This window comes from Ornithorhynchus anatinus, chromosome 16, assembly GCF_004115215.2.
Source record: "Ornithorhynchus anatinus isolate Pmale09 chromosome 16, mOrnAna1.pri.v4, whole genome shotgun sequence".
Lineage (NCBI taxonomy): Eukaryota > Metazoa > Chordata > Mammalia > Monotremata > Ornithorhynchidae > Ornithorhynchus > Ornithorhynchus anatinus.
Genome location: NC_041743.1, coordinates 19,207,356 through 19,220,470, shown reverse-complemented (window position 1 = coordinate 19,220,470; position 13,115 = coordinate 19,207,356). Strand labels below are relative to the sequence as shown.

General features: G+C 46.5%; 1 protein-coding gene across 1 annotated transcript in view; it reads right to left on the bottom strand.

The window, feature by feature from the left end:
- ACADSB (acyl-CoA dehydrogenase short/branched chain) overlaps nt 1-13,115 on the bottom strand; it is a 55,543-nt gene that overhangs the window by 31,708 nt on the left and 10,720 nt on the right. The window contains exons 2-4 of the mRNA XM_029080514.2: nt 8,933-9,089; nt 6,454-6,554; nt 1,786-1,992 (exon numbers count right to left, since the gene is read on the bottom strand). Of these exons, the coding sequence (XP_028936347.1) occupies nt 1,786-1,992; nt 6,454-6,554; nt 8,933-9,089 (465 nt within the window). The remainder of the gene's footprint in view (nt 1-1,785; nt 1,993-6,453; nt 6,555-8,932; nt 9,090-13,115) is intronic.

The following is a 13,115-nucleotide window of genomic DNA, read 5'->3' as shown; positions in this document are numbered from 1 at the left end:
TGGACCCACTCTTCCCCTTAGTTCCAAGTTCCCGCCTCCACTTGCTAACTGTGGACCAGAGTTTATTATTATTACTACTAGTAATAGTAATAATAATAATAATAATAATGCTAACTGTGGTGCTTGATAAGCACTTGCTATGTGCCAGGCACTGCACTAAGTCCTGGGATAGATACAAGGTATTTGGGTTGGACACGATCCTTGTCCTGCATGGGGTTCACAGTCTTAATCCCCATTTTATAGATGAGGTTAATTGAGGCACAGAGACGTTAAGTGACTTGCCAAGGGTCTTGCCAAGGGTCACACAGAAGACAAGTGTGGGAAATGGACACGTTGGCTCATCCCGCCACCGGCAAGTAGCCACCTGTCCCTGGCAACAGCTCCATCCTTGACTGCTAGCTGGCAGTCTCTGGGGGAATGAGCCTCTCTCCCCTCACGCCTGGGCTGGGAAATGGTGCATCCCCAGCTTTTTAAATGAAAAAAAACCCCAACTAAAACCAAAAATGGTTTCCATAAAGGGATCAGCACGAAGTTAACAGGGACTTATGGGAGAGCAAACTGCCTTAGAGCAGGGTCCCCTCATTGTAGCAAATTTCCCTGTCATTAATCGGGTCACGTTATTACCAGGAAGAAACTTGTGGATTACATAAACTGGTTTCAGATTTTCTAAACTACAAAACTGGGGAAAAATCTTGGATGAGGGTGGGCAACTCACCTCTCCGGGTCACACCTGGAGAGTTTCCGGTACACTTACCAGTCTTGGCTATGGGGAGGGAGAGTCAAGCAGAGGCCTACCCATTCCATTCCTAGCTTGGCCAATGGCTAGCGAGCAGAAGGCAATCCGCTACGAGTCAAAACTCACCCCTGCTGGGTAGCAGAGGCACGGGCAAGAGTTGAGGGCGGAGACGCACGTTTACTGCGCAAAAGGAGGTAATGGAAAGCCACGTCCGTATTTTTACCAAGAAAACGGTAAAGAGAGTGGGACGTTCTGGGAGAGATGCATCCATGGTGTCGCTATGGGCTGGAAATGACTCAACGGCATTAGTCAAGACAAGGGTGGACAACGGAGATGCCAGGGATGTGGTCAGGGAAGAAGAGGTAAGGAAGGGGCAGGTCGTATTATTTCATTTTATAGTTAAAGAGGCTAATCCACTTTCCCAAGGCAACATGCTGAATCAGTGGCAAAAATGAAAATGGAACTCCGCCTCTGGACTTCCAGTTCAGTTCTCATTTCACAGGACCAGGTTCTTGATGACCATTTTGCTGTGGTCTGCCATAGTGGCCACTAGGGAATACTGGCAGTGACAATTTTGCAGGAGACCTTATTCCCTAAAATTCCCTAAAATACACTCTGCTGTGTGATCTTGGGCAAGCCACTTAGCTTTTCTGTGCCTCAGTTACCTCATCTGTAAAATGGGGATTAAGACTGTGAACCCTATGTGGAATGACCTGATTACCTTGCACCTACCCCAGAGCTTAAAACAGTGTTTGACACATAGAAAGTGCTTAACATATAACATTTTGTTTTTATTATTAATAAAACCTCTACATCTGAACCCAGTAATCCTCCCCACTTCTCAGACCTTGTTCTCACTTTACCTAGGGTTCCCACCTGGGGCCTTGTGCAGTAGGAGGAGAAAATGGATAGAAAGTCCAGCAAGAAAATGGTCACAATACTTGAAAGAGAAGTAGTTCGACCCAGTTACCGTACTATTGTTTGGCTTCCTTTGGAAAACACTCTACTTTTAAGGGAAAATCAAATCAGTGGATACAGTCCGAACTCACCGTGTCTTTAGCCAATTTGACCAAATAGGTTGCCTTCTGTTCTTCTGTCCCACATTTTCTAATGAGCGTATTTATTAACGTGTTCTGAATATCACAAAGGACAGATACCGAGGCATCGACTTTGGCCAATTCTTCAATCACTAAGATGGAGGAAAAAAATGAAGCTCCGGTTCCTCCATACTTTGGGTCGATCTCAATGCCCATTAACTAGAAGGGAGAAAAAAACAGGAAACATATATCAATAGAATTGTTTCGATACGGGAATTTCTCACAACAAGAACTTGATTTTAGTCCATTCCTCTGAAATCATGACCAGGCTTCTTGACCATTTAGGCACTGAAAAAGAGGGCTGTTTCATATATAATGCTTGTGCCCAAGGCATAAAATGTTCTGAAGAGAAGGGGAGGTACGGGGAAATGAGTGAAAGTGGCCAAGTGTCACTAGCTCTGATTGTATGAAAATGCGAAAGTGATATGGTGTGGATAAGGAACATGAGAAAAATAGTGATGGAGGAGGAATGCTGTAGTAATGAGGTAATTGAATAAATACACTTTTATACGTATCATATCATTTTAAAAAGCAAGATGGAACCCGTCTGAAATAACCTGAAAATCTGCGGTACAATTTGCTATGAAAAACTATTCCTTCTCACTGTTTTATATTTTATAGTTATTGTAAATCAAGGATTAACTGGGTTTTCAAACAAGATAACTGATTTGGAATCAATTACGCACTTCCTCTTTGGGAAACGATGCTTCCTTTTAAAACTGGTTTATGGGTTTCATTTTCCATGCAATGAATGTCAAAAGTCTTTCCACGCATAAATCGAATCAAAAAGCGTAACTTTTAAAAAGGACGAAAGGACTTGAAATTACGGCTGCCATCTCCACTTTGTCTTTTATCTTAAATTAAATATAGAGGGCTATGGGGATGTTCTAATGCACAGATTTTTAACCAGGGAAAGAAATACATCGGGGGAAGTTCAAAGTATCTTAGGGACTATTTACGCACATATATATGTATCCTTAGTATTCAGAGGTGCTGCTACAGAGGCTGAAGTCTCGATGTAACAGTGTATTGGCTTAGTGAAAAGAGCCCGGGCTTGAGTCAGAGGTCGTGGGTTCTAATCCCAACTTCACCACTGTATCAGCTGCGTGACTTTGGGCAACTCGCTTAACTTCTCTGTGCCTCGGTTCCCTCATCTGTAAAATGGGGATTAAGACTGTGAGCCCCACATGGGACAACCTGATTACCTTGTATCTACCTCAGTGCCTAGAACAGTGCTTGGCATACAGTAAGCACTTAACAAATGCCATCATTATGTACAGTTAACAATTAAGGAGAGAACTTGTTATGCTAGTGGGCTTCTCCTATTTCAGTCTGTCACTGTTTCTACTCTGCTTCCTTATGTCTTGGTCTTCACAGAGCCTTTGCTCTGTCTTCCAACTGTCCATGGCTGAAGTGCACTATTAATAATAATAATAATTATGGTATTTAAGTGCTTAATATGGGCCAAGCATTGTTCTAAGTGCTGTTCGAATGTTGCTTCACCAGGTTTTTTTAAAAAAATGCTTCTGTTCACTAGGGTTGTGTGTACCCTCTCCAGGTGTTGGGGTCTTCTGCTGTACACCATTTTCCTCACGTGTCCTGTGTCAGCAGAGCTGTACTGATGCTGCTCCTTCGATAGTGTGAGCTGACTGTGTTTAAGGACCTCGTTGTTTGTGACCTTGTCCTGCCATTTGAGGTTGAGTACGACTGATGAAGATGATGAGAAGCAGCGTGGCTTAGCGGCAAGAGCATGGGCTTGGGAGTCAGAGGACATGGGTTCTAATCCCTGCTCCGCCACTTGCCTGCTGTGTGACCTTGGGCAAGGCACTTACGTTCTCTGTGCCTCAGTTACCTCATCTGTAAAATGAGAATGAACACTGTGAGTCCCACATGGGACAACCTGATTACCTTCTATCTCCCCCAGAGCTTAGAACAGTGCTTGGCAAATAGTAAGCGCTTAACCAACACCATAATTAATTGTTAGACGACAGTGATAAAATGGCTGTAGAAGCTCATGTGCCTGCTGTAGGTCCAGGTCTCCCAGCCATATACAGGGACGAACTCCACAACAGTCTTGCAGACCTTTGATTTGGCTGGGAATGTGATTTTCCCTTGTTGTCAAACTCTATCTTACAGCCTTCTGAAGATCACACTTTTTAACTCTGTTTTCTGCCTCTTATTAGCGTAGCTTCGGACTGCATTCTGCCCAGGTAGCAGAATCTGGTAACGGCTTTCCGTTCTGTGTTCCTGATGAAATCTTTGCCGGTACGTAGGCTTTGCGGGGTGAGGGATGGTACGTAACTCAGGGAGGGTATGGCAGTGGCAGCAGAAGTAGTTGTTTCTTGCGGGGCTCTTTGATGAGATGACTGACGAGACAGCGAGACTGCAAGAAGTGAAGTGGCGGTGGCTGGAAGAGGGGAAGAGAGAAACCGATTCTCCTTTGCCACCGCCAGACCCCTAAAATCAGTGCCTCGAACAGCTACATGTGGTCCTATGACCCTGGATGCACAAATTCCAAAGAGCGGGAGAAGAGCAATTCTTTTTCTCACCTGTTTCGGCTGCTCTGCTCCCTTGGCTGAGGGTGCGTGTACGCGAGGCGCACTGGGTGCGAGAAGGGAATGGGTAGAAAGGACTTAGGTGTGGGGAGGAGTGGAGCAAGATCCCTACTCTAATGAGCAGCAAATAGACATTATCACTATTATTATTATTGTTATTATTAAACACTTACGCTGCACTAAGCACTGTTCTAAGCCCCAAGGGAGATACGAGGTTGACTGGTTGGGTCCAGTCCCTGTCCCACACGGGGCTCACAGTCAATATTACGAGAAGAACAAATCATTCAAAATATGTTCAGATGAAAACATTTCATACTGACTATGATTTGCTTTCCCACTTATTCATTCCCATCCTCTAGATAATGATTTCAATTTTTTTTGTCATTTCTTTATTGCACAGAATATAAATTTTTACTATAAAATCTGACCTGAACCGTTGAAAACTGCTGACATGCTGTTAAGTGCTTACTATGCGCCAGACACTGTGTTAAGCGCTGGGATAGATACAAGGTAATCAGGTTGGGCACAATCCATGTCCTACATGGGGCTCACAGTCAACTTCCGTTTGACAGATGAGGGAACTGAGGCACAGAGGAGTGAAGTGCCTTGCCCAAGGTCATACAGCAGACAAGTGACAGAGCCAGCATTAGAACCCAGGTCCTTCTGACTCCCAGGCCTGTGCTCTATCCACTAGGCCATGCTGCTTCTCATTACCTTTCCCTCTGTCCCTTTAATATTTTGATAGTTCTACAAAGTTATGGTAGCAAACAGAATTAAGATTGATGGGTGCCCGTGTCTGAGGATTTGTAGGTGCTGAAGGATATGTATATGCCTCTGGCTGGGCAAGTATGACTAGATTCTCTGGCCACACGCTTACATTACAGAGCTGATTTCTTTCTTTTTATACTGCTAAAACATTTAATCAGTTAATGGTATTTACTGAGTGCTAACTGTGTGCACACTGTACTCGCCACTTGGGAGAGGACAACACAAGAGTCAGTTGACACGTTCCTTCCCTACGAGGAGCTTACAATAAATATTTTTCACTGTACATCTGTCGGAAGCAGGGCCGTAATCCAGCATTTTGGAATTCAATAAAAGTCTAAATAATTTTGAAAGACAATAATTTGAAGAATGCAATGTCTTAAGTAGCCATAAAACTAACTTTAACTCTAGGTCATAAAGGCAGTATTGGGAAATATGCCTGTAAATAATTCCTTCAACCTCAAATTCATACCAATTATTAGCAAAATCCAAGGTTTGGGTGGGTGAGGCGCATGCAGTCATTCACATGGCTGCAGAGACAAAGGGAAGGAGTTCTTACTGGGGATGGTGTCGGCTGGGTGCTACCCACTGTGGGGGCCTCAGCGGATGTGCTGGGTTGGGAGGGAGGAGGGGGTAGGAAGGAGGGTGTACATTCCCTCCCGCGGGGGCTCAGCCTCCACGGCAGGAGCGGGTCTGCGGAGGACTTTGGTGGGTTCCGGCCCTGCAGCCAAGGCTCTGGTGCTAGGAAGGGAGCAGAGAAGGGTTGGCAGGGGAGGCACGAGGATGTGCTCCCGTAACGGGAATGAGGGGACAATGGGAGAGCAAGATGGGGGTAAGGAGAGAAATAGAGAGAGGAGAGAGTATACTCTGGAGTCACCGTGGAGGCTGAGGGGAAACTGGGAGTGGTGGCGTGCCCCTGTGGAAGAGCTCTGACCACTGTGGGGACAGGATGGGAGGTGCTGGGGAGGGAGAGTGGTTTTATTGCCGAGGGGCTTAACTCCCATAGCGAGAAGACTGTGGTGGGGGAAGTCGAAGGGGGAAGATGAGGATTTCTCCCTCTAGGGGAGTGAAGGAGAAAGGAGAGGGGCAGGGGAGGGGAGGAGAGCGACAGTCCTCTTGGAGGGGGGAAGGCAGCAACAAGTCAGAAGCAAGCGACTCGGGTGGGGCCTGGCCCCAGCCCTCCTGTTCGATCCCCGCTTAGACCGGGTCTCAAGTCTCAAATCGACCACAGGGCTCACTGGCGAATGAAATGGGGGTGTCCTCCCCTTCCCAGCTAGAACGATCGATCGAATGTACAGACCCCTTGTTCAAAGAGTCCTTGAATGACGGATTTATCCATTTTTGAATTTTCGTCCATGGTGGCTACCAAAGGCGTGATCCGTTCCTGGGCAAATTTTTTAACTGGAGAGCAAAGAGAGAACAAATATTACCACCTTAATCAGTTATTTCAAAGGCTGTCACCGTGGGCGAAGAGTAAATAGCATGCCCTTCAAAGACTTTAATTAGGATATAACTTTTTCAGGTTTTATCTGATTTACCCTGCTTCCTTTTGTAAAACTGGGGTGGAACCTGAACTCAATAAATGGAATTTACTGAGCAATTACTGTGTACAGAACACTCTACTAAGCGCTCGGGATAGCACGACATAACAATTGGCAGACACATTCTCTGCCCACAATGAGCTAACAGTCTAGATGGGGAGACAGACGTGAGTATAAATAAATTACGAATATTGACAGAAGAGCTGCAGGGCTAAGTGGGGGTGAATAAAGGGTGCAAATCTACATGCAAGGGTGAAGCAGAAGGGAGTGGGAGAAGAGGAAATGATGGCCTCTTGCAGGAGATGTGCTGTTGGAAAGGCTTTGGTAAGGTAAGCCAGAGAGATGAGATCGAGGTGCAGTGAGTAGGCTGGCGTTAGAGGAGTGAAGTGAGAGAAGTCAGGAGGGGACAAAGTGATTGAGTGCTTTAAAGCCAAAGGTAAGGACTTTCTATTTGATGTGGAGGTGGATGGGCGTTCAGTGAAGGTTCTTCTGGAGTGGAGAAACATGGACTGGACAGTTTTTTAGAAAAATGATCCAGCAGAGTGAAGAATGGGCTGGAGTGAGGGGAGAGAGGAAGCAGAAAGGTCAGCGAGGAGGCTCATTCAGGCGTATTTATTGAGCGCTTACTCTCTACACAGCACTGTAATAATAATAACAATGTTGGTATTTGTTAAGCGCTTACTATGTGCAGAGCACTGTTCTAAGCGCTGAGGTAGATACAGGGTAATCAGGTTGTCCCACGTGGGGCTCAAAGTCTTAATCCCCATTTTACAGATGAGCTAACTGAGGCCCAGAGAAGCGAAGTGACTTGCCCACAGTCACACGGCTGTAAAGCAGCAGAGCCGGGATTCAAACCCATGACCTCTGACTCCCAAGCCCGGGCTCTTTCCACTGAGCCACGCTGCTTCCCTGTATTGGGAGAGTACAATACAACAATAAATGGACACATTCCCTGCCCAAAGCAAGCTTACAGTCTAGAGGGATGCAGCAGTCGAGGAGGGATAGGATTAGGGCTTGGATCAGCGGAGTAGCCGTTTGGAAGGAGAGAAAAGGGTGGATTTCAGCAACGTTGTGAAAGCAAAACTGAGGATTGCACGACAGACTGAATATGTGGGATGAATGAGAGAGGTGAGTAGAGGTTATTATGGGCTTGTGAGACAGGGAGGATGGTGGGGCTGTGTACACTTCCAACTTCACAGGACTGTTGGGAAGACAGGACACAACTAATGTGAAAGTGTTCTGAAAAAGTAAAAGTGCTATCCACATTTGAGGTATCATTATTATTAGATACATTTCTCTTTTCATTTCCTAAATTGGCATAGTGGACAGAGCATGGGCCTGGGAATCAGAAGGTCATGGTTCTAATCCTGGCTCTGCCACTTGTCTGCAGTGTGGTCTTGGGCAAGTCACTTCACTGGGCCTCAGTTGCCTCATCTGTAAAATAGGGATTAAAATTGTGAGCTCTATGTGGAACAGGGAGTGTGTCCGACCTGATTAGCTTCGATCTACCCCAGAGCTGAGAATAGCGCAGTAAGCCCTTAATGAACATCATCATCACTGTTATTAATATTATTAAATCATGCCACCAACTTTTGAGAGATTTTCAACAGGAGGCTGGAGCTGCCAAACTCATTTAATTTCAGTAAATTTTCTTCAAAGAGGAAAAACAACAGGCTTAGAAAAAAATCAAAGAAGCTATTTCACAATTAGGTAAAATAGAAAAACAGTTAATAATCATAATGATGGTATTTGATAAGTGCTTACTATGTGCCAAGCACTGTTCTAAGCACTGGAGTAGATACAAGGTAATCAAGTTGTCCCATGTGGGGCTCAAAGTCTTAATCTCCATTTTCTAGATGAGGGAACAGGGGCACAGAGAGGTAAAGTGACTTGCCCAAAGTCACACAGCTGACAAGTGGCAGAGCCGGGATCAGAACCCACGTCCTCTGACTCCCAAGCCCGGGTTTTTTCGAGTAAGCCACGCTGCTTCTGTAATAAGAATTAGAGAATGTTCTTCCAACCACAAGGGTCAGACTAAATATAATAAAATACAGTGTAGTGTGGGGGGAAAAAAACAACAACCCAGGTGTGCATAGGCCTAGCAGGGTAGAGTCAAAGCTAGAGGAGCTAACTTGCTAGGTTTCCTTTGTGATCAAAGAACTAACTCTATTAAGGTAGTTTTAGCAATGGTAAGAAGACTGAATTTAAAGCCCATGAGTTTACCGGCAAAACACTTACCCATGGTTTTGATCATCATCTCCTCTTCCGTAAATGTCTGAAGGGGAGCATTCATTATGCCACTATTTGCCATATTCGGGATAGCTTCTGTCTGGGAAGACTTATAGACACGAGGAGCTTTCCAAGAGGACAGGCATGTTGGCATATATCTTCTTAGCTGTTGACACCCCCCGCAAAAGATATTTTAAGTTAGAAGCAAGCATTTCAAGTTGATTAAAATGTGTGAGGATTTCTACTCTTTTACTTTTCTACCCAGCAATGAATGAGGGAAAGTTGTTTTTTTTAATGCACAGTTGGCTCATTACTGTTACCTTTCTAAGTTTTACACAAAAAACACAATTTACAGTCTAGCAGTATAAAGAAAAGAAAATCATACCATAGTTACTGGCATAATTGTGCCACGTTTCCACACAAGTTTTATTACATTAAAGCATAGGTGGGATGTTAGGTGGGCTACTTGAGTGCTGTCTGTAATGGGGGGGGGAGTATAAAAGAGGAAGAATAAAGGAGGAAAGGAGAAAAGAAAACGGAGGAAAGTATGAGGGAATCAGAGACCGTTTCTCTTACTTCCACTCTCCCAAGTGCTGCACATAACAGGCAACCCTTTCCCTGCTGGCTTGGCGAGTTCTCACCCTCTTCTTTCCCCTCCTCGTCCATCCATCAATCCTATTTATTGAGCGCTTACTGCACAGAGCACTCTATTACGCACTTAGGAGAGTACAATAGAACAGGGTTGGTAGAAATGTTCCCTGTCCATGAGCTTAAGTCTAGAGGGGGAGACAGACATTAATATAAACTACTGATATGTACGTAAGTGCTGTGGGGCTGAGGGGGGAGTGAATCGAGTGGGCAGATCCAAGTGCGTGGGTGACGCTGATGGGAGTGGGAGAAAAGGAAATGAGGGTCTGGTCAAGGAAGGCCTCCTGGAGATGTGTCTTTAATACGGCTCCGAAGGCGGGTGGGGGGGTGATCTTTGGATATGAAGAGGGAGGACGTTCCGGGCTAGAGGTCGGCGAGATAGATGCGACTGAGTGAGGAGGTCGGCATTAGAGGAGCGAGGTTTGTGGGCCGGGTAGTAGTAAGGTACCGGCCGGGAGGTAAGGTAAGGGGGGCAAGGTGATTCAGTGCTTTAAATCCTTTGGAAAGGAGTTTCTGTTTGATGCGGAGATGGATGGACAATCACTGGTGGTTTTCGATGAATGGGGAAACGTGGACTGAACGGTTTTGCAGGAAAACGACCTGGGCGGCAAAGTGAAGAATGAATGGACAAGAGTGGGAAGAGGCAGGGAGGCTGGGTAGGATAAATAACTGGATTAACAGGGTAGTAAGTCTGATGGAGAGGAAAGGGAAGATTTTAGTGATGTTGTGAAGGCCGAACCAACAGGATTTGGTTGAAGATTGAATGTGATTATCTGACTCAGGCAATCACTATTTACAATTATGTGGTACAAAAAAAGCTTTCATTTTCTCCTCAAAAATCACGGTGGGACAAACTGTGCAGTGGAGGCAATCAGGTGGATAGATATAGTATTCCAGTGAGTAGCTATTTTTCAAAGAAACACCTTCCACCTGGTGTTGTGAGCCACCCATTACATTAAGTAATCATTACGATTTGAAATGCGCATTTACAAACCTTGATTTTTAAAGGAGAATGGTTAGTGGACTACCTAAGGCAACCACCTGTAATATCTGTATAATAATAATAATAATAATGATGGTATTTGCTAAGCGCTTACTATGTACCAAGCACTGTTCTAAGCGCTGGGGTAGATTCGAGGCAATCAGGGTGTCCCACGTGGGGCTCAGAGTCTTCGTCCCCATTTGACAGATGAGGTCACTGAGGCTCAGAGAAGTTATGGCCCCGTACATAACACCGCTCAATTCCTCCAGGCGGGATCCGAGCCCTGAAACGTCAGGGCTGAAATTCTGTCCGCCTACTGTCCCGTTGTACGCCGGTACGACGATACGCAGCTGGAGCGCCTGATCCGGCCCACGTCGATTCCCCTGATGCCGCTCCCACAGAGAAACCGATGCCTAGCGGTGATTATCGTCCTCGGATAGCCCCTCCGCCGCATCTGCGTGGCCATTTCCTCCGTCTGTGATTCTCTCTGAAGTTATTCTACTCATCTGGTTATAATTCCATCACTTTAATGACTTGGGCCCCAAATGACTTCTTTAAATGAAAGAATGTGGGGGAGGTGGAAGCTCCTGGGATCGGGGGCTGGTTTGCGTGGATGGCGGTGCAGGGCGAGGGGGCCGGGGAGAGAGGGGGCTCGGGGGAAGCGGACTGCTGCTCCTTGGCTAAAAGTCAGATGAAGAAACTAGATAACCAACGACGAAGCCGGGGAATTACCATTGGGGGACACGGTCCAGGTAAGAGGCAAGACGAAAGGGGAGAAGCAGCATGGCCTAGTCGATAGAGCACTGACTTGTCTGTGTGTGACCCCGGGCAAGTCACTTCACTTCTCTGGGCCTCCGTTAGCTCATCTGGAAAATGGGGATTGAGACTGGGGGCCCCAGCCGGGACAGGGACCGTGTCCGACCTGATAAGCTCGGATCTACCCCGGCGCTTAGTCAAACGGCTGGCACGAAGTGAGCGCTTAACAAATGTCATTGGAAAAAAAAGGTAAGCTCTGCTGGTGCTGCGATGAATGAATCGATGAGTGAATGAACAGCCACCGTTACCCAGGACTTCTAAAATACGCGACGGCCAGGTCTGCCCCACGGCTTATCCTGAGGCCAATCGTAGCTCTACCCCCTCTCCGCTTCTTCCGTAATGCGATCCGAACAGCGGGGACTTGGGAACGCGGTCTTCCATCAGCGTGTGTCTAGCTGGATGGAGCGTGTTGTGATGGCGGAAAGCGCTGCTGTGCACAAGTGGGTGGTCACCGTGTACACACTCTCTACTGGTCCTGCTGCAAGCTCTAAACTGGTTCCAGTGCACGCCCTGGACTGGTCTCACTGCACCCACTCTCTGCCGGTCCCAGTGCACACGCTATCTACTGTCTCGCCGCACAGGTTCTCTACTGGTCGCGGTGCACGTTCTGTACTGGTCAGGGTGGATGCTCTCTACTGGTCCCGGTGCGAGTTCTGTACTGGTCCCAGTGCATATGCTGCTTCCCCAGTGCTAGGGGAAGCAGCGTGGCTCAGTGGAAAAGGGCCTGGGCTTCGGAGTCAGAGGTCATGGGTTCGACTCCCAGCTCTGCCACTTGTCAGCTGTGTGACTGTGGGCAAGTCACTTCACTTCTCTGTGCCTCAGTTACCTCATCTGTAAAATGGGGATTAACTGTGAGCCTCACGTGGGACGACCTGATTACCCTGTATCTCCCCCAGCGCTTAGAACAGTGCTCGGCAAATAGTAAGCGCTTAACAAATACCAAGATTATTATTATTATTACATTCTCTACCAGTCCCGCTGCACACGCTCTCTACTGGTCCCGGTGCACACGCTCTGTACCGGTCCAGGTGCACACTCTATACTGGTCACGGTGTACGCCCCGAACTGGTCTTGGTGGATGCTCTCTACTGGTCCCAGTGCATATGCTCGCATGCTCTCTAATGGTCATGGAGGATCTCAGTATGCTGAGTTATCCTTAATGAGGGGTTTGGCAGGGACAGGCAAGCACGCTAGGTCATGGGAGAACCGAGAATATCTGAAGAACCTTTGGTTATTGGCATGCGGCATAGCTGAGTGGAAAGAGCCTGGGCTTAGGAGTCAGAGGTCATGGGTTCTAATCCCGGCTCCGCCACCTGTCAGCTGTGTGATTTTGGACAAATCACTTAACTTCTCCGTGCCTCAGTTACCTCATCTAGAAAATGGGGATTAAGACCGTGAGCCTCACGTGGGACAACCTGATTACCCTGTATCTACCCCGGTTCTTAGAACAGTGTTTGGCACATAGTAAGTGCTTAACAAATACCAACATTATTATTAAATTACTTTTTGGTCCTCCTATTAGCCTGTCTGGGTCTGATGTGCTCCTCTTTCTGAGTCTTCCGTATTCTCCTCTTCTGGAGTAGTGCTCCATTTTTTCAAAAAGATGACATTTTTCTTTGGCTAACCCCTTTTACCTGGCCAACTGAACTCAAGGGGTTTCCTTTTCAAGGGTGCCGGTTTTTCTTGTCGCCTATTCTGATACATCCATTTTACCTGAATTTCTAAAATGGTGATTTAAAGTAAATA